The sequence below is a fragment of the Bombina bombina genome, chromosome 7 (genome assembly GCF_027579735.1).
Source record: "Bombina bombina isolate aBomBom1 chromosome 7, aBomBom1.pri, whole genome shotgun sequence".
In the NCBI taxonomy this organism is placed as follows: Eukaryota; Metazoa; Chordata; class Amphibia; order Anura; family Bombinatoridae; genus Bombina; species Bombina bombina.
Window position 1 is genome coordinate 345,911,465 of NC_069505.1, and position 26,976 is coordinate 345,938,440.

Consider the following 26,976-nt stretch of genomic DNA (forward strand, 5'->3'; position numbering starts at 1 on the left):
AATACCAATTGAGCATTGTTTAAATACCACAGCCTACCTGAGTATTGCTGCTGACCATGTCCATCCCTTTATGACTACAGTGTACCCATCTTCTGATGGCTACTTCCAGCAGGATAATGCAACATGTCACAAAGCTCAAATAATCTCAAACTGGTTTCTTGAACATGATAATTAGTTCACTGTACTCCAATGGCCTCCACAGTCACCAGATCTCAATCCAATAGAGCACCTTTGGAATGTGGTGGAACGGGAGATTCGCGTCATGGATGTGCAACCGACAAATCTGCAGCAACTGCGTGATGCTATCATGTCAATATGGACCAAAATCTATGAGGAATGTTTCCAACACCTTGTTGAATCTATGCCATGAATAATAAGGCAGTTCTGAAGGCAAAGGGGGGGGGGAGTGTCCAACTCAGTACTAGCAAGGTGTACCTAAGAAAGTGGCCAGTGAGTGTACATAGACACTAAGGCCCTGACATTCAAAACCTCTCCATTCAGGTGAGATATTCTAAAATGATCCTCCAGCACTATGAGATCCCTAGTAAAATATTCATAAGGCAGATTTTGCTTTGTTTCTCCACAGAGCGTTCCCTGCATTTCTGTATGTGAAGGAGAGACAAGCCCAGTGCAATATAGTGCTGCATGATATGACAGTTCTGCTGCATTTACACTTTGTGCTTTCTATTTTATATCAATTTACATTTCAGATAACATTTTATTACATTTAAACTTTGCACTTTCTATTTTGTATTTTATTTTGTATACAACAGTGTATTTAGGATTGTGATTTTTAAAATTTCCATTTCAGTGTAACTTTAACAATGTGTTTGTGTATCTTTTATAAATTTGATTGCACTTTGCATGTCTTTTATTTAAATTAAAACTGAAAAACTGTCAGCTTCAGTTTCCCAGAGAGGGTCGTTACTTTCAATGGGCAATATAATCAAACATTCTCTAGTTTGGAGAGAGAATATAATGCTGACTTCACAGTCAACTCACTGAATTTTCTAAGAAAATGGAGGAACCTGGAAATCTCAGAGAGATGAGAGATGCCTTCCATAGAACGCCAGGACCCCCTTAGGGATACAAAAGTAAACTGGAGAACCCCTGGTTCTGATATTAAGTCTCTGTTTGCATAAATTTCAAATGAAACAGAAATGTTTTCACTATAGCTTAACTTGCTTTTGTCTATATTATATATTTTCCCACCCGGTTTTAGAAACTGCCAGTTTCCAATGTAGAAAATACAAAGTGCAATGTAATTTGTAAAAGATAAAAAGAAATATACAAAGTATGATCCTAAGTTATTAAAGTAACACATAAACTTTCAAAGCATAATCAGAATGTGTAAAATCACTGCTAGATCAAAATTTAAATGAATTAAAATACAAATGAGAAAGTGCAAATAAAATGCAATAATACTGAAAGGACTCAATCTGAAATCTATAGTAATATAAAATACAATGCACAAAGTGTAGTGTAACAAAACACTCATATCATGCAGTGCTTCACATATATAAATCTCGCAGTGTTGAAGAGTTCTGCCCCTTTTCTTTTGAAAATTCAGTGAGTTCAGCCTTTGTGAAGTCTGAAGTACCCCAAGATAATCTTTGAATATCAGTGTCTATGTAAGAATTAGATCACTGGAACAATAAGGATCACAACTGCAGTACACATAATAATATATCTTTCCCTGTAGTTTGTTTGTTACACCTATGACGACAATAGACTGCTATGGAGAAAACAGTATTTATGTGTCAATGGTGTTTTTAATCCAAAAATTAGAATGAATATGCTGATCCGCTTATATAAACAATACTGAAAATAAATGTTTGGATTTAATTATTTTGCAACAAACTATCTGATCAAGTTTGAAACAGACACAATGTTTCAGATAGTTGTAACACAATTGCGGTTAAAAAGGGGCGGAGCCAAAGTCCGTAATACACAAAGCTGAAAAGTTTGTTTAGAAAATTTGACAATGTCCGGTAATTGATGTATAGAAAATGAAATGCTTGAAATTACTGTACCTCTTCTTTAGAGTAATCCGGAGAGAGTTCTAAGGTAAGTAAAGCTGAAGTCCAATCAGGAATTTGTAGCACTCAGCTATGTGAGGCTTACCTGGAAACGCTGAATACAGAGGCTGCAGCAGTGGAAACAAACAGCTGAATTCTCTGTAACAAAGGTAATGAAGGATAACTGCAAACCAAAAGGAATTCCTTGATATAGGTAAATTTTCAGAATAGAATCTGTAGGCTTGTAGAAGAAGATAGTAATTTTAGCTTGAGACTTCCTTCCAGGAATAAGAAATAAGGAAACGCTTGAAAATAGCTTAGGTGATGCTTGCTTGCAGAGAATACAAAACAAAATTCTAAGCACCTGAGTGAGGGTGTGCTGAATATTTAAAGGGAAAGTGGAATGTGCCAAATGAATAGATGGGGGAACTTGGCAAGAATCCTGACAGTCTAATACATTACCAAACCCAAGTTTGTGATATTTCTGGACTCTGTCTGAACTGTGGTCCTGTGTCTGGAGCAAGTGAGTACGTTTTCCCTCTAAGGTGTGTGTTTCCACTCCCCCTGTATCATGTGACAGCTATCAGCCAATCACAAATGCACATACATACAGTGAGGGAAAAAAGTATTTGATCCCCTGCTGATTTTGTACGTTTGCCCACTGACAAAGAAATGATCAGTCTATAATTTTAATGGTAAGTTTATTTGAACAGTGAGGGACAGAATAACAACACAAAAATCCAGAAAAACGCATTTCAAAAAAGTTATAAATTGATTTGCATTTTAATAAGTAAAATAAGTATTTGATCCCCTATCAATCCGCAAGATTTTTGGCTCCCAGGAGTCTTTTATACAGGTAACGAGCTGAGATTAGGAGCACTCTCTTAAAGGGAGTGCTCCTAATCTCAGCTTGTTAACTGTATAAAAGACACCTGTCCACAGAAGCAATCAATCAGATTCCAAACTCTCCACCATGGCCAAGACCAAAGAGCTGTCCAAGGATGTCAGGGACAAGATTGCAGACCTACACAAGGCTGGAATGGGCTACAAGACCATCGCCAAGCATCTTGTTGAGAAGGTGACAAAAGATGGTGCGATTATTTGCAAATCGAAGAAAAACAAAATAACTGTCTACTCCCTCGGTCTGGGGCTCCATGCAAGATCCCACCTTGTGAAGTTTCAATGATCATAAGAACAGTGAGGAATCAGCCCAGAACTACACAGGAGGATCTTGTCAATGATCTCAAGGCAGCTGGGACCATAGTCACCAGAAAACAATTGGTAACACACTACGCTGTGAAGGAATTAAATCCTGCAGCGCCCGCAAAGTCCCCCTGCTAAAGAAAGCACATGTACAGGCCCGTCTGAAGTTTGCCAATGAACATCTGAATGATTCAGAAGAGAACTGGGTGAAAGTGTTGTGGTCAGATGAGACCAAAATCAAGCTCTTTGGCATCATCTCCAGTCACCGTGTTTGGAGGAGGAGGAATGCTGCCTATGACCCCAAGAGCACCATCCCCACCGTCAAACATGGAGGTGGAGAAATTATGCTTTGGGGGTGTTTTACTGCTAAGGGGACAGGACAACTTCATTGCATCAAAGGGACGATGGACGGGGCCATGTACCATCAAATCTTGGGTGAGAACCTCCTTCCCTCAGCCAGGGCATTGAAAATGGGTCATGAGTTTCTGAGCGACACAAGAGTTAGTATCCCTCTTTTTATGGAAATTATACGTTTATTCAGTTCATTTTCAGGTTATAGAATCAATCCCAGTAAATCTGAGATACTTTGGCTTATTAAAAATAGGACCAGTTTTTAAGGAGGTATATAGTATAAACTACTTAGGGATTAGAATCAGTAGAAATCCCAAGGAATGGTACCAGCTTAATTATAAAGAGTTGTTTGAAAATATACAATATGATTTAGGGAAATAGGATATATATTACTTATCTTTATCGGCCAGAATAATGGTGATCAAAACTATTATATTTCCCAAGCTCCTTTTTCTGTTACAGAATCTACCTTTTTTATTCAGAAAAAAGACATTGTCAGTTATAACAGAGCTTGTACAACCTTCATTTGGGGGAAGAGAACACCTCGCATATCCTTGATAAAGCTAACGCAGGAAAAACAGTACGGGGGGTTCTCTCTTCCCAATTTAGGGCATTATAACCTGGTTGCATTAGTCAAATTCAGTATAGATTGGTTAAGTAAGGCAGAGTACGTTACCTATTTTGATCAAGAAGCAGAGTTAATAAACCATTTGACCTACAAGCAATTCTTCATCATCCATATAGGCAACTACCCAGCAACAATATCTCAAATATTGTTTTAGACTGGCAAAAATTCTGTAAACTGCTGGGGCAGGGGTATCAGGTTTCAAATCTTCTTCCGATCATTGGTAGTCCAGAATTTACACTGGTGCATGATAACAAGGTGTTTCGTGAATGGAAAGCACAGGGTCTGATATATCTCTCACAACTGAGGGAACCGCAATCGGGTATAACGAAATCCTATGAAAAATTAGCTAGGGAATTCAGCTTAACCTCTAAACATTTTTATGCATATTTGCAAGTCTGTCATCTGATAGAGGATTATATAGTCAGATTTGGGCAGGACTGGGCCCAAAATTAATATATAATTAATATATAATTAGTATGAAATTATTTCTTATAAAGTCTGTTTGAGATATATATATATATATATATATATATATATATCACTTAAAATATATGCATGTTTATCTAATTATAGAAATGGGTGTCTTCTATTATGTTAATTCTTATTTGATTTATAATGAGTGTATCTGGGTTTATAAAATATATATTTACCCTTAAGTTAATATTCCCAGTGCCATCATTTCCCATTATCTCATGTTTATGACTGGTGATCATGAAATTATGACTAATATCGGTTGTGGTTATTATAGTAATAGTTGGGTCTCATAAACCATAACAGTATTATTTGGTGTCCTAAATGTCATCAGGATTTATTCCATCTTATAATTTTGTTTATTTATTTTAAATACATAAATATCATATAGATTATAGATATAAAGGTAGATAGATAGATAGATAGATAGACATACTTATACATACATAAGTATACATATACATACATTTTTCTCTATGTGGATGTCCTAGTGGAGAGTGTTTGTTATAGATGGGGTTTAGTGAATGACATAATATTGTATTGTACTGTAATTTCTTATTTCTGATCTTATGATGTGTGTAATGTATGTTTCAATTTTAGAGACTGTTTTATGGCAACATAAATTACTTATATTAGTCAGATTCCATATCTTGGTATATCATAATATAGAGACACTGTATGTACATTAATATATTGATCATGAGATACAGAAATAATCCCATGTAATATCGCATTCATATTAAATCAGTCTCTTGTTCCTTTCCTAAACAGAGGGGTCCAACAGGAGTAGCTGTGTCTCTCCTGTTTGTTGCTTTTAACTTGCTTATCTGGTATTTAAAAAAACTTTATATGCCTTAAAAATTTCTACAAACGATCTTATGGTACCCACATTATCAGCAATTACTATTTAAAAGTAAAATAGCCCTCGGATTGTAAGGGCTTAGTTTTCTAAAGGATAATATAATTGGGGGCCCATATATATATAATTACCATGATTATTTGAGCATAATATATACTTATTAAAAAACAGGTTTAAGTGTTTTTAATTCACTTGCCTTTGCTACAGTATGAATGTGTGTTCATAGTTTAATTAATAAAGACAGTAATGTATGACAGGAATGGAACTTTTTAAAAATAGAAGTGTTGTCTGAATTACATCAGATTTTTTGGAAGTTAAGATTTATTATTTTTTTGTGGAGTTCTTTGCTACAAACTGTTTTGTATCCTCTTATACAAATTAGTTTATCTAGTTGTTTTCCTTTCCTAAACAGGCAGGGCTTTTGCAATTGTTTATATTACATTGTTTGCTAGGTCTCCTTCAGGGGTAAGTACAGAATGGGGGTCCCTTTTTGTGGTTCCTTTCATCCAAATTCCTGTGTATATAAACTCCCAGACTGAGGACTAGATTACAAGTGGAATGTAATTTATCGCTCCCGCTTGCGCACTAACTCTGCTAGAAGTAAGCATTTGGGTACATTGGAGAGAAATGGTTCTCTTCCCATATAAAATGGAATAATAATAATCATGCGGCTAGATTACGAGTTTTGCGTTATGAGGGGTGCGGTGCTAACTTGCACGTTATTGTCACCGCTCACTTTCCTACAGCGCTGGTATTACAGGGTTTCATAAACCCGGCATTAACAGGCAAAAAGTGAGCGTAGAGCAAAATTGAGCTTCATACCGCACTCCAATACCAGCGCTGCTTAAGTCAGCGGTGAGTTGGTTTTACGTGCTCGTGCACGATTTCCCCATATACATCAATGGGGAGAGCCGACTGAAAAAAAGCCTAACACCTGCAAAAAAGCAGCGTAAAGCTCCGTAACGCAGCCCCATTGATTCCTATGGGGAAACAACATTTATGTTTACACCTAACACCCTAACATGAACCCAGAGTCTAAACACCCCTAATCTTACACTTATTAACCCCTAATCTGCCACCCCAACATCGCTGACACCTACATTATACTTATTAACCCCTAATCTGCCGCTCTGGAAATCGCCACCACTATAATAAACATATTAACCTCTAAACCGCCGCACTCCCGCATCGCAAACACTAGTTAAATATTATTAACCCCTAATCTGCCGCCCCTAACATCACCACCACCTACCTACATTGATTAACCCCTAATCTGCCGCCCCCAATGTCGCCGCCACTATACTAAATTTATTAACCCCTAAACCTAAGTCTAACCCTAACACCCCCTAACTTAAATATAATTAAAATAAATCTAAAAAAAAACCTACTATTAATAACTAAATAATTCCTATTTAAAACTAAATACTTACCTGTAAAATAAACCCTAAGCTAGCTACAATATAACTAATAGTTACATTGTAGCTATCTTAGGGTTTATTTTTATTTTACAGGCAAGTTTTTATTTATTTTAACTAGGTAGAATAGTTACTAAATAGTTATTAACTATTTACTAACTACCTAGCTAAAATAAATACAAATTTACCTGTAAAATAAAACCTAATCTGAGTTACACTAACATTACACTAAAATAAAATAAATTACCTAAATTAAATACAATTACCTAAATTACAAAAACAAACACTAAATTACACAAAATAAAAAAAGAAATTATCAGATATTTAAACTAATTACACCTAATCTAATAGCCCTGTCAAAATAAAAAAGCCCCCCCAAAATAAAAAAAAACATAGTCTAAACTAAACTACCAATAGCCCTTAAAAGGGCCTTTTGTGGTGCATTGCCCCAAAGAAATCAGCTCTTATACCTGTAAAAAAAAAAATACAAACAACCACCCACCACCCACCACCCACACAACCAACCCACCAAATAAAATCCTAACTAAAAAAAACTAAGCTCCCCATTGCCCTGAAAAGGGCATTTGGATGGGCATTGCCCTTAAAAGGGCATTTAGCTCTTTTTCAATTGCCCAAAATAGAATTCTATCAGCCAATCGGAATTAAAGGTGAAAAAATCCTATTGGCTGATGCAATCAATAGGATTGAGCTTGCATTCTATTGGCTGTTCCAATCTTGGATGACGTCCCTTAAAGGAACCTTCATTCTTCGTTAGCATTGGGGAGCTTAGGTTTTTTTAGTTAGGATTTTATTTGGGGGGTTGGTTGTGTGGATGGTGGGTTTTACTGTTGGGGGGTTGTTTGTATTTTTTTTTACAGGTAAAAGAGCTGATTTCTTTGGGGCAATGCCCCGCAAAAGGCCCTTTTAAGGGCTATTGGTAGTTTAGTTTAGGCTAGGGTTTTTCTTTATATTGAGGGGACTTTTTTATTTTGATAGGGATATTAGATTAGGTGTAATTAGTTTAAATATCTGATAATTTCTTTTTTTATTTTGTGTAATTTAGTGTTTGTTTTTTTGTATTTAATTTAGGTAATTTATTTAATTGTAGTGTAATGTAATGTTAGTGTAACTCAGGTTAGGTTTTATTTTACAGGTAAATTTGTATTTATTTTAGCTAGGTAGTTAGTAAATAGTTAATAACTATTTAGTAACTATTCTACCTAGTTAAAATAAATACAAACTTCCCTGTAAAATAATAATAAACACTTACAGCTAGATTTAGAGTTTTGTCGGTAACGACCCGCGTAGCTAACGCTGGCTTTTTTCTGGCCGCACCTTTAAATTAACTCTGGTATTGAGAGTCCACAGAATGGCTGCGTTAGGCTCCAAAAAAGGAGCGTAGAGCATATTTAACGCAACTGCAACTCTCGATACCAGAGTTGCTTACGGACGCGGCCAGCCTCAAAAACGTGCTCGTGCACGATTCCCCCATAGGAAACAATGGGGCAGTTTGAGCTGAAAAAAAACCTAACACCTGCAAAAAAGCCGCGTTCAGCTCCTAACGCAGCCCCATTGTTTCCTATGGGGAAACACTTCCTACGTCTGCACCTAACACTCTAACATGTACCCCGAGTCTAAACACCCCTAACCTTACACTTATTAACCCCTATTCTGCCGCCCCCGCTATCGCTGACCCCTGCATATTATTATTAACCCCTAATCTGCCGCTCCGTAAACCGTCGCTACTTACATTATCCCTATGTACCCCTAATCTGCTGCCCCTAACACCGCCGACCCCTATATTATATTTATTAACCCCTAATCTGCCCCCCACAACGTCGCCTCCACCTGCCTACACTTATTAACCCCTAATCTGCCGACCGGACCGCACCGCTATTATTATAAAGTTATTAACCCCTAATCCGCCTCACTAACCCTATAATAAATAGTATTAACCCCTAATCTGCCCTCCCTAACATCGCCGACACCTAACTTCAATCTGCCGACTGGAGCTCACCGCTATTCTAATAAATGTATTAACCCCTAAAGCTAAGTCTAACCCTAACACCCCCCTAAGTTAAATATAATTTTAATCTAACGAAATAAATTAACTCTTATTAAATAAATGATTCCTATTTAAAGCTAAATACTTACCTGTAAAATAAATCCTAATATAGCTACAATATAAATTATAATTATATTATAGCTATTTTAGGATTTATATTTATTTTACAGGTAACTTTGTATTTATTTTAACCAGGTACAATAGCTATTAAATAGTTAAGAACTATTTAATAGCTACCTAGTTAAAATAATTACAAAATTACCTGTAAAATAAATCCTAACCTAAGTTACAATTAAACCTAACACCACACTATCAATAAATAAATTAAATAAAATACCTACAATTACCTACAATTAAACCTAACACTACACTATCAATAAATTAATTAAATACAATACCTACAAATAACTACAATGAAATAAACTAACTAAAGTACAAAAAATAAAAAAGAACTAAGTTACAAAAACTAAAAAAATATTTACAAACATAAGAAAAATATTACAACAATTTTAAACTAATTACACCTACTCTAAGCCCCCTAATAAAATAACAAAGCCCCCCAAAATAAAAAAAATGCCCTACCTTATTCTAAATTACTAAAGTTCAAAGCTCTTTTACCTTACCAGCCCTGAACAGGGCCCTTTGCGGGGCATGCCCCAAGAAGTTCAGCTCTTTTGCCTGTAAAAAAAAACATACAATACCCCCCCCCCAACATTACAACCCACCACCCACATACCCCTAATCTAACCCAAACCCCCCTTAAATAAACCTAACACTAAGCCCCTGAAGATCTTCCTACCTTATCTTCACCATACCAGGTTCACCGATCGATCCAGAAGAGCTCCTCCGATGTCCTGATCCAAGCCCAAGCGGGGGGCTGAAGAGGTTCATGATCCGGCTGAAGTCATCATCCAAGCGGGAGCTGAAGAGGTCCATGATCCGGATGAAGTCTTCATCCAAGCGGGAGCTGAAGAGGTCCATGATCCGGATGAAGTCTTCATCCAAGCGGGAGCTGAAGAGGTCTATGATCCGGATGAAGTCTTCTATCAACGGCATCTTCAATCTTCTTTCTTCGGGAGCCATCATCTTCCATCCGACGCAGAACATCCTCTTCTCCCGACGCCTACTAGCCGAATGACGGTTCCTTTAAATGACGTCATCCAAGATGGCGTCCCTCGAATTCCGATTGGCTGATAGGATTCTATCAGCCAATCGGAATTAAGGTAGGAATATTCTGATTGGCTGATGGAATCAGCCAATCAGAATCAAGTTCAATCCGATTGGCTGATCCAATCAGCCAATTAGATTGAGCTTGCAATCTATTGGCTGTTCCGATCAGCCAATAGAATGCGAGCTCAATCTGATTGGCTGATTGGATCAGCCAATTGGATTGAACTTGATTCTGATTGGCTGATTCCATCAGCCAATCAGAATATTCCTACCTTAATTCCGATTGGCTGATAGAATCCTATCAGCCAATCGGAATTCGAGGGACGCCATCTTGGATGATGTCATTTAAAGGAACCGTCATTCGGCTAGTAGGCGTCGGGAGAAGAGGATGTTCCGCGTCGGATGGAAGATGATGGCTCCCGAAGAAAGAAGATTGAAGATGCCGTTGATAGAAGACTTCATCCGGATCATGGACCTCTTCAGCTCCCGCTTGGATGAAGACTTCATCCGGATCATGGACCTCTTCAGCTCCCGCTTGGATGAAGACTTCATCCGGATCATGGACCTCTTCAGCTCCCGCTTGGATGATGACTTCAGCCGGATCATGGACCTCTTCAGCCCCCCGCTTGGGCTTGGATCAGGACATTGGAGGAGCTCTTCTGGATCGATCGGTGAACCTGGTATGGTGAAGATAAGGTAGGAAGATCTTCAGGGGCTTAGTGTTAGGTTTATTTAAGGGGGGTTTGGGTTAGATTAGGGGTATGTGGGTGGTGGGTTGTAATGTTGGGGGGGGTATTGTATGTTTTTTTTTACAGGCAAAAGAGCTGAACTTCTTGGGGCATGCCCCGCAAAGGGCCCTGTTCAGGGCTGGTAAGGTAAAAGAGCTTTGAACTTTAGTAATTTAGAATAGGGTAGGGCATTTTTTATTTTGGGGGGCTTTGTTATTTTATTAGGGGGCTTAGAGTAGGTGTAATTAGTTTAAAATTGTTGTAATATTTTTCTTATGTTTGTAAATATTTTTTTATTTTTTGTAACTTAGTTCTTTTTTATTTTTTGTACTTTAGTTAGTTTATTTCATTGTAGTTATTTGTAGGTATTGTATTTAATTAATTTATTGATAGTGTAGTGTTAGGTTTAATTGTAACTTAGGTTAGGATTTATTTTACAGGTAATTTTGTAATTATTTTAACTAGGTAGCTATTAAATAGTTCTTAACTATTTAATAGCTATTGTACCTGGTTAAAATAAATACAAAGTTACCTGTAAAATAAATATTAATCCTAAAATAGCTATAATATAATTATAATTTATATTGTAGCTATATTAGGATTTATTTTACAGGTAAGTATTTAGCTTTAAATAGGAATAATTTATTTAATAAGAGTTAATTAATTTCGTTAGATGTAAATTATATTTAACTTAGGGGGGTGTTAGTGTTAGGGTTAGACTTAGCTTTAGGGGTTAATACATTTATTAGAATAGCGGTGAGCTCCGGTCGGCAGATTAGGGGTTAATGTTTGAAGTTAGGTGTCGGCGATGTTAGGGAGGGCAGATTAGGGGTTAATACTATTTATTATAGGGTTAGTGAGGCGGATTAGGGGTTAATAACTTTATTATAATAGTGGTGCGGTCCGGTCGGCAGATTAGGGGTTAATAAGTGTAGGCAGGTGGAGGCGACGTTGTGGGCAGCAGATTAGGGGTTAATAAATATAATATAGGGGTCGGCGGTGTTAGGGGCAGCAGATTAGGGGTACATAGCTATAATGTAGGTGGCGGCGCTTTGCGGTCGGCAGATTAGGGGTTAATTATTGTAGGTAGCTGGCGGCGACATTGTGGGGGCAGGTTAGGGGTTAATAAATATAATATAGGGGTCGGCAGTGTTAGGGGCAGCAGATTAGGGGTACATAAGTATAACGTAGGTGGTGGTCGGCAGATTAGGGGTTAAAAAAATAGATGTGGGGGGACCTCGGTTTAGGGGTACATAGGTAGTTTATGGGTGTTAGTGTACTTTAGAGCACAGTAGTTAAGAGCTTTATGAACCGGCGTTAGCCCAGAAAGCTCTTAACTACTGACTTTTTTTCTGCGGCTGGAGTTTTGTCGTTAGATTTCTAACGCTCACTTCAGACACGACTCCAAATACCGGAGTTAGAAAGATCCCATTGAAAAGATAGGATACGCAATTGACGTAAGGGGATCTGCGGTATGGAAAAGTCGCGGCTGAAAAGTGAGCGTTAGACCCTTTTTTTAATGACTCCAAATACCGGCGGTAGCCTAAAACCAGCGTTAGGAGCCTCTAACGCTGGTTTTCACGGCTACCGCCAAACTCCAAATCTAGGCCTTAGCTAGCTACAATGTAACTATTAATTATATTGTAGCTAGCTTAGGGTTTATTTTACAGGTAAGTATTTAGTTTTAAATGGGAATTATTTAGTTATTAATAGTAGGTTTTATTTAGATTTATTTTAATTATATTTAAGTTAGGGTGTGTTAGGGTAAGGGTTAATAAATTTAGTATAGTGGCGGCGACGTTGGGGGCAGCAGATTAGGGATTAATAAATGTAGTTATGTGGCGGCAATGTTAGGGGCGGCAGATTAGGGGTTAATAATATTTAACTAGTTTTTGCGAGGCAGGAGTGCGGCAGTTTAGGGGTTAATATGTTTATTTAGGGGTTAATAATTTTATTTTAGTGTTTGCAATGCGGGAGGGCCTCGGTTTAGGGGTTAATAGGTAGTTTATAGATGTTAGTGTACTTTTTAACAATTTAGTTATGAGTTTTATGCTACAGCTTTGTATTGTAAAACTCACAACTACTAACTTTATATTGCTTTACGAATCTTGCGGGATAGGCTGTACCGTTCACTTTGTGGCCTCCCAGAAAAAGCTTGTAATATCGGCACTATGGAAGTCCCATTGAAAAAAGACTTTACGCAAATTGCGTAAGTTAATTTGCGGTACGGCCAAAAAAGTGTGCGGTGCCCTTAAACCTGCAAGGCTCGTAATACCAGCGGGAGTAAAAAAGCAGCATTATGAGCCTTAACTCTGCTTTTTTACTCATACCGCTAAACTCGTAATCTAGCCAATGGTTTCTTTTATTCTAAATCTAATATTTTCCCTACAGACAACTCAACAACAAAAAAGGCAAGAATGACACCAGTTGTGGACATTATTACCCACAATGCACCCTAATTCAAACCAAAACAACAGGGTATTAAAACAAAAACCTTTTCTAGGCATAAAGTTTTAAATCACTAAAGCTAGGAGCTGGATTACAGCTCTCCTCTTTTACCAAATTAACCAACAAGGTGAAAAAGAGTCCTTTATTTTCACTAAATGAACCTAGGAGGTGAAAAATAGTCCTCTTCTACCAAAATAACCTAGAAGCTGGATTACAGCTCTCCTCTTTTACCAACTGAACCTAGGAGGTGAAAAATAGTCCTCTTTTATCAAATGAACCTATTCAACTAAGCATCTGTAGTGCAATACATTTTAAATTTCTACATTTCATTGTTAAAATGTTCACATAATGACCTATGTGAAGTTGGCTTGGCACCCCATGATTGTAAAAACTGAATTAAAATATACCATTTGTTTGTGCTGCTTTTGTGCTGATTTGTGCTGCAAAAATGAATGTTTGTGCCGGTTTGGTTTCAGAGATATTACGCATTATATTTGCTGAAACTCCGCCCACTTTGCACCCCATGCTATCCAATTTTAAAAACAAATATACCATTTGTTTGTGCGGATTTGTGCCGCAAAAACGAACGTTTGTGCCAGTTTGATTTAAGAGATATTGCGCATTATATTTTGTGAAACCCGGCCCACTTTGCACCCCATGTTATGCAATTTTAAAAACAAATATACCATTTGTTTGTGCTGCGTTTGTGTCGTGAAAAACGAACGTTTGTGTCGGTTTGGTTTCAGAGATATTATGCATTATATTTGCTGAAACTCCGTCCACTTTGCACCCCATGTTATTAAATTTTAAAAACAAATATACCATTTGTTTGTGCTGCGTTTGTGCTGATTTGTGCCCCAAAAACAAACGTTTGTGCCAGTTTGGTTTCGGAGATAATGCGCATTATATTTGCTAAAACCCAGCCCACTTTGAACCCCATGTTATGCAATTTTAAAACAAAATATACCATTTGTTTGTGCTGCCATTGTGCTGATTTGTGCCGCAAAAATCAATGCTTGTTCCGGTTTGGTTTCTGAGATATTACCCATTATATTTGCTGAAACTCCGCCCACTTTGCACCCCATATTATTAAGTATTAAAAACAAATATAGCATTTGTTTGTGCTGCGTTTGTGCTGATTTGTGCTGCAAAAATAAACCAGCACAAACGTTTGTTTTTGCAGCACAAATCAGCACAAATGCAGCGCAAACAAATGGTATGTTTGTTTATAAAATTGAATAACATGGGGTGCAAAGTGGGCGGAGTTTCAGCAAATATAATGCGCAATATCTCAGAAATCAAACCGGAACAAATGTTCGTTTTTGCAGCACAAATCAGCACAAATGCAGCACAAACAAATGGTTTATTTGCTTTTAAAATTGAATAACATGGGGTGCAAAGTGGGTGGGGTTTCATTAAAAAATAATGCGCAATATCTCCTAAACCAAAGCGGCACATGTTCATTTTTGCAGCACAAATCAGCACAAACACAGCACAAACGAATGGTATATTTTAATTCAGTTTTTACAAACATGGGGTGCCAACTTCACATAGGTCATATAATGTCCTAAACTCAATAAAACTTATAGGTGAAACTAATATCTTGCTGAAAAATAACTTGCAACAACATAACAAATTGAAAATTGCAGAATTCATAAATAACTCGCAACCAATAACTTCTCGCATTATAGATCAAGTTCCACTGTCATGGATGCCAGCATCATAAAAATGCCTTCAAAACTTTACAAAACAAATGAAAATTAATCACAGTCCACACTAGAATGTGCACATAAGAAAACTTTGAAAAAGTTCATCTATACTATAATTGCATTTGTAATGTCTGTCACTGTCGGCAGTTGTGCACGCATCCTCAGTGGAATGTTGGCAGCGTGAGGCAGCCAACAGAATGTTTGCTGCGTGCACAGCCAAAAGAATTTACGAAAATGTCAGGGTGGTGCCTTCGCTGCATCCAGGTAGATTCTGAAAATGGCAGGATGCAGCAAAGGCAAACGGAGCATTAAAAAAAAAAAAAACACCGCCCGCACGAAGTATTAACACATACACCGCAAACCCACACATTGCAAAATAATAAAATAATAAAGTAATTAACCCCTTAATCGTCAACCACCCACATCGCAATAAACCTAATTAACCTATTAAGCCCTAAACCGCAAAACCCCCACATCACAATAAACATAATTACCCTATTAACCCTTAAACCGCAAAACCCCCACATTGCAATAAACATAACCTATTAACCCCTAAACCGCAAAACCCACACATCACTATAAACCTAATTAACCTGTTAACCCCTAAACCGCAAAATCCCCACATCGCAATAAGCCTAATTAACCTATTAACCCCTAAACCACAAAACCCACACATCGCAATAAACCTATTTACCCCATTAACCCCTAAACCCCCACATCGCAATAAACCTTTTTACCCCATAAACCCCTAAACCGCCAAAACCCACAACGCAAATAACTAATTAAATTACTAAGCCCCCTAACCTAACACCCCCCTAAATTAACACAAATTAACTCAACTAAAAAATACTAAAGTTACAAAAAAAAGCTAAGATTATAAAAAATAAAAAAGGCTAACGTTACAGAAAAAAAAAAATTACCAAAGTTTACAAAATTAAACCTAATCCCTATGAAAATAAAAATGCCCCCCACCCAATAAAAACACCCCTTTTTGCAGGGCATTGCCCCAAGATAAACAGCTCTTTTACATTAAAAATACACAAAGTCCCCCTTAACAGTAAACCCCCCCCCACCCACCAAACCCCCAAAATAAAAGAACCTAACACTAAAAAACCTAAACTACCCATTGCCCTGAAAAGGGCATTTAGCTCTTTTACTGCCCATCCCTAATCTAAATAAAACAACCCCCCCCCCAAAAAAAAAACTTAAAAAAACCTGTCTAACCCCCAGGTTGGTACTCACCATTCCTGAAGTCTGGCGAAGAAGGTCCTGTTCCAGGCGGTGAAGTCTTCTTCCAATCAGCGACCTCTTCTTTCTTCTTCCAGGAACAATTCGGCGCAGAGTGGAGGGCGGAGCTGAAGACCGGCGACTCTGGAACTGAAGACCAGCGACCCTGGAACTGAAGAACGGCGACCCTGGAGCTGAAGACCGGCGACCCTGGAACAGAAGACCGGCGACCGCGGAGCCATGGAGCGTGGAGGATCCTCTTCATACGATCGACGCCATACATTGAATAGTGAATTCAAGGTATGCGATTAAAGATGGCGTCCCTTGAATTCCTATTGGCTGATTTGATTCTTCAAATTCAAATCAGCCAATAGGATGAGAGCTACTGAAATTCTATTGGCTATTCAAATTATTTACTGTTAGGGTGGACTTTGTGTATTTTTAATGTAAAAGAGCTGATTATCTTGGGGCAATGCCCTGCAAAAAGCCCTTTTAAGGACTACTGGTAGTTTATTCTTAGAGTAGGGGGTGTTTTTATTTTGGGGGGGGCTTTTTTATTTTCATAGGGATTAGGTTTCATTTTGTAAACTTTGGTAATTTGTTTTTTTATTTTCAGTAATAGATTTTTTATTTTCTATAACTTAGGTTTAATTTTTGGGGGTTAGACAGACGGCTAGATTACGAGTTCTGCATTAGCCTTAAAAAGCAGCGTTAAGGGGTCCTAACGCTGCTTTTTAACGCCCGCTGGTATTACAAGTCAGGCAGGAAAGGGTCTACCGCTCACTTTTCTTCCACGACTTTTGTCTACCGCAAATCCCCTTACGTCAGTTGCGTATCCTATCTTTTTAATGGGATTTGCCTAACGCTGGTATTACGAGTCTTGGAAGAAGTGAGCGGTACAGCCTCTACCTCCAAGACTCCTACCGCCTTTAAAAGTCAGTAGTTAAGAGTTTTATGGGCTAACGCCGGAACATAAACCTCTTAACTTCAGTGCTACAAAGTACACTAACACCCATAAACTACCTATTAACCCCTAAACCGAGCCCCCCCCCCCCCCACATCACAAACACTATAATAAAATTATTTAACCACTAATCTGCCGACCGGACATCGCTGCCACCTACATTATACCTTTGAACCCCTAATCTGCTGTCCCTAACATTGCCGACACCTATATTATATTTATTAACCCCTAATCTGTCCCCCGAAAGTCGCCGCCACCTACCTACACTTATTAACCCCTAATCTGCCGACTGGACATTGCCGCCACTATAATAAATGTATTAACCCCTAAACTGCTGCACTCCCGCCTCGCAAACACTATAATAAATTTTATTAACCCCTAATCTCCCCCCCACATCGCCGCCACCTACCTACAATTATTAACCCCTAATCTCCCGCCCCAATGTCACCGCTACTATAATAAAGTTATTAACCCCTAAACCTAAGTCTAACCCTAACACCCCCCTAAATTAAATATAATTTAAAGAAATCTAAATAAATTTACTATAATTAAATAAATTATTCCTATTTAAAACTAAATACTTACCTATAAAATAAACCCTAAAATAGCTACAATATAATTAATAATTACATTGTAGCTATTTTAGGATTTATATTTATTTTACAGGCAACTTTGTATTTATTTTAACTAGGTACAATAGCTATTAAATAGTTAATAACTATTTAATAGCTACCTAGTTAAAATAATTACAAAATTACCTGTAAAATAAATCCTAACCTAAGTTACAAATACACCTAACACTACACTATCAATAAATTAATTAAATAAATTAACTACAATTATCTAAACTAAAATACAATTAAATAAATTAAACTATAGCACAAAAAAATAACAAACACTAAATTACAAAAAATAAAATAATATTACAAGAATTTTAATCTAATTACACCTAATCTAAGCCCTCTAATAAAATAAAAAAAGCCCCCCAAAATAATAAAATTCCCTGCCCTATACTAAATTAAAAAAGTAATCAGCTCTTTTACCAGCCCTTAAAAGGGCTTTTTGCGGGGCATTGCCCCAAAGTAATCAGCTCTTTTACCTGTAAAAGAAAATACATTACAACCCACCACCCACATACACCTACTCTAAAACACACTCGATCCCCCCTTATAAAAAACTAACACTACCCCATTGAAGATCACCCTATCTTGAGCAGTGTTCACCCAGTCGGGCACCGATGGGCCAGAAGAGGACATCCGGACCAGCAGAAGTCTTCATCCGATCGGGGCAGAAGAGGTCCTCCATCCAGCAGAAGTCTTCATCCAAGCGGCATCTTTTATCTTCATTCATCTGGCGCGGAGCAGTCCATCTTCAAGAGATCCGACGCGGAGCATCCTCTTCTTCCCGACGACTAACTATGAATGAAGGTTCCTTTAAATGACGTCATCCAAGATGGCGTCCCTCGAATTCCGATTGGCTGATAGGATTCTATGAGCCAATCGGAATTAAGGTAGGAAAAATCGGATTGGTTGATTTAATCAGCCAATCGGATTGAAGTTCAATCCGATTGGCTGATTGGATGAGCCAATAGAATGCGAGGTCAATTCTATTGGCTCATCCAATCAGCCAATCGGATTTAACTTCATTCCGATTGGCTGATTAAATCAACCAATCTGATTTTTCCTACCTTAATTCCGATTAGCTGATAGAATCCTATCAGCCAATCGGAATTCGAGGGACACCATCTTGGATGACGTCATTTAAAGGAACCTTCATTCTGCTTTAGGACATCGGAAGAAGAGGATGGCTCAGCGTCGGCTGGATAGAAGATGGCTCTGCTCCGCTCCGGAAGGATGATGATAGAAGATGCCGCCTGGATGAAGATGTCTGCCGGTCCGGATGTCCTCTTCTGCCTGGATAGGATGAAGACTTCTGCCGGTCCGGATGTCCTCTTCTGGCCCATCGGTGCCCGGCTGGGTGAACACAGTTCAAGGTAGGGTGATCTTAAGGGGGGTAGTGTTAGGTTTTTTTAAGGGGGGATCGGGGGGTTTTAGAGTAGGGGTGTGTGGGTGGTGGTGGGTTTTAAATGTTGGGGAGGGGTATTGTATTTTTTTTTACAGGTAAAAGAGCTGATTACTTTGGGCAATGCCTTTAGGTGCTGGGACATTATAGAACCCTCAAAGCATGCATCAGTAACCAAAAAGCCCCCCTTGATTTTAATAAAATAAAACACAAATACTACCTTATTTACTGCACGTAATTAAACTTCGTATTCTAAAATATTTAAGCATTCAACAAGTGTACGATTACTGGAAAATAGGTTTGTTGTATGTGGTTGTGCAATAAAGCTACTTTTTTTTAATGTGACTTTCGTGGGAAGCTACTTTAATGATAAGTCTCTATCTTATTTAGGGTTTCAAGGTGTCCAATATATAACTGGGAGGGCGGGGGTTATGGCGCAGTAGCGGGTAAAGCCACCTCCATGAAATTAGATTTTGCAGGTTGGGATGTCTGAATAGATGAGTTCCATTGTCAAAGATACCATCACAACTAAAGCCTTCAAAACTTTAGAAAACAAATGGAAAAGGAAAAACACTTCCTATATAAAACAGTTGACTCTAAAATATACACAAAAGAAAACTTTGAAAAAGTTCAACAGAAATAAAAGAATAAAGGAAAAATAAGGCAACCTTGTTGGCTTTGAAATAACAAAACCTGACCATGAGACAAATATGCTTCAGAAAGGCCATAGAGTGTGTATGGATTCATCATGCTTGAGCAAGGTTTTAGGTTAAAATCCCCAACTACACATCTAGAATATCCAGCCCCTTGTTCATGTCTGAGAGGTTTCTTAAATTATTTTATTCAGCAATGCTATTTTGCCCATATAACACAGACATGAGACTATTTTACAATCACAAACATTTACAAAATCCATTTGTAAATGTGCTTCCTATGTGTCGTTGTTGTAAGTATTGGTTTTCCACATAGTTAGCAGTTCTCGTGCTGTGTGAAATATCCTGTATTGGGACACCTAAAGGCACAGTAAATGTCAAAGGCACAGTAGAAAAGGGACACTGAACCCACATTTTTTCTTTCATGATCCAGATACAGCATGAAATTTTAAGCAACTTTCTAATTTAATCCTATTATCAAATTTCCTTCATTCTCTTGGTATCTTTATTTGAAATGCAAGAATGTAAGTTTAGATGCCGGCCCATTTTTGGCGAACAACCTGGGTTGTCCTTTGCTGATTGGTGGATAAATTCATCCACCAATAAAAAAGTGCTGTACAGAGGTCTGAACCAAAAAAAGCTTAGATGCCTTCTTTTTCAAATAAAGATAGCAAAAGAACGAAGAAAAATTAATAATAAGAGTACATTAGAAAGTTGCTTAAAACTGCATGCTCTTTCTGAATCACAAAAGAAAAAAATTTGGGTTCAGTGTCCCTTTAAACTTCTATGATTCAGATAGAATATGCAGTTTTAAACAACTTTCCCGCTTATTTCTAGTCTCTAATTTCTCTTGGCATCCTTTATTTGAATGCAAACCTAGGTGTGTTCAGGATCAGTAATACACTACTGGGAGTTATTCATTGGTTGCTGCACATATATAATTTTTTTTCATTGGCTCATGCAATGTGTTCAGCATTGCTGCTCCTTAAAGGGACACTCAAGTCAAAATAAACTTGTATGATTCAGAAAGAGCAGCAGTTTTAAAACACTTTCCAATTTACTTCCATTATCAAATTTTGCAGTATTTTTATACGTACACTTTCTAGGGAACAAGATCCTACTTCATGTGCAGAAGCTCACAGGGTATACGTATATACTACTCTGTGATTGGCTGATGTCTGTCACATGATACAAAGGCCGGAAAATGGGAGAAAAAAATTAATTTGTCAGAAAACAATCTAATGCTTATTAGAAATTCAGAGTAGGTGTTGAATCATTGTCTTTTTATTATGCACTTGTTAATTATGCAATTCTACTGCATTGAGTGGTCCTTTAACCAAAGGATAACAAGAGGATAAAGCAAATTTGATACTAGGGGGGCGATTTATCATGGCCCAAATGGGGCCAAATACCCCTGTTTCCGCGCGAGCCTTCAGGCTCGCCGGAAACAGGAGTTAAGAAGCAGCGGTCTTAAGACCGCTGCTCCTTAACTTGTCCGCTGTCTCTGAGGCTGCAGACATCAATCCGCCCGATCGTGTACGATCGATTGATTGACACCCCTTGCTAGCGGCTGATTGGCTGGGAATCTGCAGGGGGTGGCTTTGCACAAGAAGTTTACCAGAACTGCTTGTGCAATGTTAAATGCCGACAGCTTATGCTGTCGGCATTTAGCGATGTCTGGCAGACATGATCCGCTACAGCAGATCATGTCCGCCAGACATTGATAAATCGGCCCCTAGAAGTAAATTGGAAAGTCATAATTAACCATTTTTAAATATCTTAATACCTAAAACTGGTGATCAGATTTTAGCTTTGTACATATGTCACAGCTTTAAATGTGCTTTAAGCAATATTTCTACATTTTTATTAAACCAGGAAACAACTGTGTTTATTAACACGTGAAATGAGAATGCATGAAAACTGAGGAAAGGAACAATGCACTCAGGCAAGCAGCTGATAAGATTTTACTGTATTCAGAGTAGCTACAGTGACACCCTTTTAAATGGGCTGAGCTAAACATTAAACAGCTATTTGTAAATAATTTAATACACAGGTAACAAAGATCACTAAGGACACATTATAGTAAACTGTCCCATTAAATATTATGTAAATACTAGTTCAAAAACATTTTTGATTGACTAAAATACCATAGCTGTGGGTGTCAACATAAAGTATCTGTCAGAATTTTGCCAAATTTAAAAGTATTTTTAATGTATTGGAATAGACCCAAGTGCACTAATTCAAAAAAGAGCTTGCAATTTTAAACAACTTTCCAATTTACTTTTTTTTTTTATCTAATTTGCTCTATTCTCTTGATATCCTTTGTTAAAAACATATCTAAATAGGTTCAGGGATTAGTGGCTGCATATAGATGCCTCATGTTATTGACTCACCAATGTGCATTGCTATTTCTTCAACAAAGGATACCTAAAGAATGAAGCATGTTAGATAATAGAAGTAAATTGGAATGCTGTTTAAAATTAGATTCCGTTTAGATTAGATGAATCATGAAAAAACATTTTTGGGTTTCATGTTCCTTTTAAGATTGTATTATTATGAATATAAATTCTAATAGTTAAAGAGGACAGTCCTCTGCAGAATTTTATTGTTTAAAAAGATAGATAATGGGTCAATTTCTGAAAGTGCGAGCGGACATGATACGATGTAGCGTATCATGTCTGCCGCACATCGTTAAATGCCGCCAGCATACGCTGTCAGCATTTATCATTGCACAAGCAGTTCTGGTTAACTGCTTGTGCAATGCCGCCCTCTGCAGATTCGGCGGCTAGCGGGTGTCAATCAGCCCGATTGTATAGGATCGGGCCGATATATGTCCGCAGCCTCAGAGTAGGCGGACAAGTTATGGAGCAGTGGTCATAACTGCTGCTTCCGGCGAGCCTGAAGGCTCGCGCGGAAACAAGAGGAATCAAGCTCTATTCGGAGCTTGATCATTCGGCCCAATTGACTTTATCACTCATTCCCCAGTTTTGCATAACCAACACGGTTGTATTAATACACTATTTACCTCTGTGATTACCTTGTATCTAAGCCTCTGCAGACTGCTGTCTTATCTCAGTTCTTTTGACAGACTTGCATTTTAGCTAATCAGCGCTGACTCCTAGGTAAATCCACAGGAGTGAGCACAATGTTATTTATATGACACACATGAACTAACGCCATCTAGTTGTGAAAAACTGTCAAATGTATTCAGATAAGAGGCGGCCTTCAAGGTCTTAAAAATTTGCACATGAGCCTACCTAGGTTTAGCTTTCAACTAAGAATACCAAGAGGACAAAGAAAATTTGATGATAAAGTAAATTGGAAAGTTGCTTAAAATCGTATGCCCTATCTGAATCAGAAAAGTTTAATTTTGACTTATCTGTGCCTTTAAAGGGACAGTAAATACTTTGCAATTAAAACATGTTTCTGCAGCCTTGTAATGCATTAACAAAGAGTTTGAAAATATTTGAAGCATATTAACACCTTGTTTGCTGCAAATGTTTTTCAACAGTTATACTGCACCCACCCCTTGCCTTATTTGGAGCAGACAAACAAGACTGGATTAGACACAGCTATCCACAGTTATTATGTTAGAAAAATCACTATTGCTTTACAGTTCTTTATCTGGACGTCTCTGCTGAAGCCAGTTAAGAATAGATATGTGGCAGGGTTAGGCTTTTGAAACCTGCCATGTGCCCTGCCAGTTCTGAGAATTGGATAATGCTTCATTTTGGGAATAACATGAAAAGGGGACAACAAATTATACAGGTATACTGTAAAGTTGAACATTTTATTTTAAAATTATAGTGTATTCCTTTAAAAAAGTAAATTAAATACCAATTAAAGTTGTTTTTCAAAGGGACTCAACAGATTTGAAAAACGCAGCATATTTTTTTGCTAATAAAATCATAACTCTATAATTAAACATTTTCATGCATATTTTTATCCTTTTACCATATGGTTATTTACCTTTATTAAATAACCTTTAATTGTTATTGTTCTGGAAATATAATGATCTAAATAACAAACAGTTCATACAAATATACATGGCTGGTCAGATGAAAAACTAGATATAGGGCTCCATGAACTAAGCAGTGGGAGCCCTTGAGAGGCAGGTTCGCATATGCGAGCGTGCTTCCCGCAATGTAAGAAGCTGCGGTCATTAGATGGCTGCTTCTTACACTCTACACCACCTCTGAGGTGCCAGAGACAAATCACTGAGTGCACGCTCGCTCCAAGGTGATTGACAGTCCCTTCTCCCACGCGATTGGTCATGCGAGAGAAGGGACGGGCTTTATACTCTCACTTGAGCGTGTAATGATACATACGGGCAGTGTATCCTGTTCGACCGCTGCCCGTATGTAGCGAAAGCGAGCAGACGACTTCTCGAGTTGAGAACTGGTACTATAATTAATAAATCTACAAAAATAAAGTATGAGTTCAACAATTTATACAAAACAGAATTTAAACTAATTAAAATATTATTACATTTTAAATTACAAATATGAGCATTTCAAACATTATCTTGTTTATATATTTAAAGGGACATGAAACCCAAAATTGTTATTTAATGATTCAGACAGAACATATGATTTTAAACAACTTTCCAATTTACTTATTTTATCTAATTTCTGTCATTCTCTTGATATCCTTCCATAGTTGAAAAGCCCACCTAGGTACGCTCAGAAACAGCAATCCATTACTGAGAGCTAGCTGCTGATTGATGACTGCACACACAGACCTCTTGGTTTACCCATTATATTCAGCTAGCTCCCAGTAGTGCAATGCTGTTCCTTTAGCAAAGGATACCATGAGAACGAAGCAAATTTGACAAGAGAAGTAAATGTTTTGTTTTTTTAAATCAAATATTCTATCTGAATCATGAAATTAAAAAATTTGGTTTCATGTCCCTTAAATTATTTCTGTATGAAAATGTATTCATGGATTAATTTGTTTCTTATAGCAAATCACAAAGAGGAATATAAAATATTATTATAAACATACATACTCACCACTATGACTAATGTGATGGTTATCTAAGGGAGAGAAAGACAGACAGTTATTTGTAACAACCCCATTAATTATTACCTATATGTCTATAGGGTATTTTTTCCTCTCCATATTTTAAGTTGTTTGCAGGACTGTTTAAGGTTAAAAAAATATATTGAAAATACATTGTTGCTGTTACTACTGACTACCCAAAAAAAGCTGAAGTAGTGAGAGATTACCCACATATTGAAAGCCAGATGATCACCTAATATACAAGACAGTGTAGTACAAAGCTAACATGTAACCCCTTCAAATTCAAGTAATTGGTAACAACAAATACATTAAGCACCTGGTTATTACCCTTGTAATTTTGTAAAGCCTGCAAGATCATTGATAAAGTTAACAGAAACCAGTGAAAAAAAGATGTGAAGGATTTGCCAAATCTATTGGGCTGTCTTATTTAAAGAGAAAGAGTAGAAGATCCAAGAATGATACAAGGTCCTGGTACAGAGGTATTGTTTATGTATAATATGGACCGATCCCAGGAGGAAGATTCCAATTACAAACATTCCTACTCCTGTGCTAGCATGTGTAGGAGCTGTGGGATTTTTACTGAAACTTTATAGCACAACTGGGGATTTTACTTCCATTATTCTAGGCTGCTAAGGATGCAGTAAGGATGCAATTAAGGGATTTGCCCCAGTGCAGTAGGGATTGCCTTTTATCTTGGGTGTTACCTGTTTGCTGTCAAAACTTTCTGGAGAATAAACAATGTTGATTGGATTCTACTACAAGCAGCTTACAGGGGCATGACAGAGATCTTCATTTTTGGAAAAACAGTTTTTAGTAGACGTGTTTCCCGACAGGCGGAGCTATTTGACTTTACATATGATCAAGGATTTTGTATCCCCAGGTACTATGTTAGCTGGTTGAGATAAACTGTGCAAACAATCAGCGTTATGAGTCAAATAGCACTGTTATGGCCCATAACGCTTCATTTTCCCTAACGCTGCTATTACAAGTCTTGTAGGTATAGGTACCGCACACCTTTTTGCCTGTCACGCAACGTCAGTGCCGCACTTTAAAAAAAAGTATTTTTCAATGGAACTCCCATAGTGCCAGTATTACGAGTTTGCTTGGGAGGCCAAAAAAGTGAGCGGTACACTCTATAACCACAAGATCCGTACCGCCATCTGAAAGTCAGCAGTTATGAGTTTTATGCTACAAAGCTGTAACATAACACTCATAACTAAAGTGTTAAAAAGTACACTAACACCCATAAACTACCTATTAACCCCTAAACCGAGGCCCTCCCGCATCGCAAACACTATAATAAAGTTATTAACCCCTAATCTGCCACTCCGGACATCGCCGCCACTATTAAAATGTATTAACCCCTATTCCGCCGCTCCCCGACATCGTCGCCACTATAATAAACCTATTGACCTCTAAACCGCCACCTCCCCGCATAGCAAACACTATTTAAATATAATTAACCCCTAATCTGCCGTCCACCCACACTGCCGCTATAATAAACCTATTAACCTCTAAACCGAACGCCCCCCACAACGAAATATACTTAAATAATCTATTAAACCCTAAACCGAAAGCCCCCCAACGAAATATACTAAAATAAACTATTAACCCTTAAACCTAACGTCCCCCTAACTTTATATTAAAATTACAATTTCCCTATCTTAAATTAAAACTTACCTGTCAAAGTAAATAAATTAATTTGAAACTAACAATTAAACTAAGATAATTATTAAACTACAATTAAACTAACTACCAATAAAATTAAACTAAACTATACATTAAAAAAATCCTAACACTACTAAAATTACAAAAAGTATCTAATTACAAAAAAATAAACTAACTAAACAAATTATCAAAAATGAAAAAAATTACACCTAATCTAATAGCCCTATCAAAATAAAAAAGTCCCCCAAAATAAAAAAAAAACCCTAGCCTACAATAAACTACCAATGGCCCTTGAAAGGGCCTTTTGTGGGGCACTGTCCCAAAGATATCAGCTCTTTTACCTGTAAAAAAATTA

At 37.5% G+C, this 26,976-nt stretch overlaps 1 protein-coding gene across 2 annotated transcripts in view; it reads right to left on the bottom strand.

Annotated features, from left to right (window-relative positions):
- The window catches only part of LOC128666415 (inter-alpha-trypsin inhibitor heavy chain H2-like), a 165,858-nt gene that overhangs the window by 101,976 nt on the left and 36,906 nt on the right, over window positions 1-26,976 (bottom strand). For both annotated transcript variants that reach the window (XM_053721015.1, XM_053721014.1), the window contains one exon: window positions 24,944-24,967. Coding sequence is in view for 1 of the 2 variants with exons in the window: in XM_053721014.1 (XP_053576989.1) it covers window positions 24,944-24,967 (24 nt within the window). In the remaining variant the exon portion in view is untranslated. The remainder of the gene's footprint in view (window positions 1-24,943; window positions 24,968-26,976) is intronic.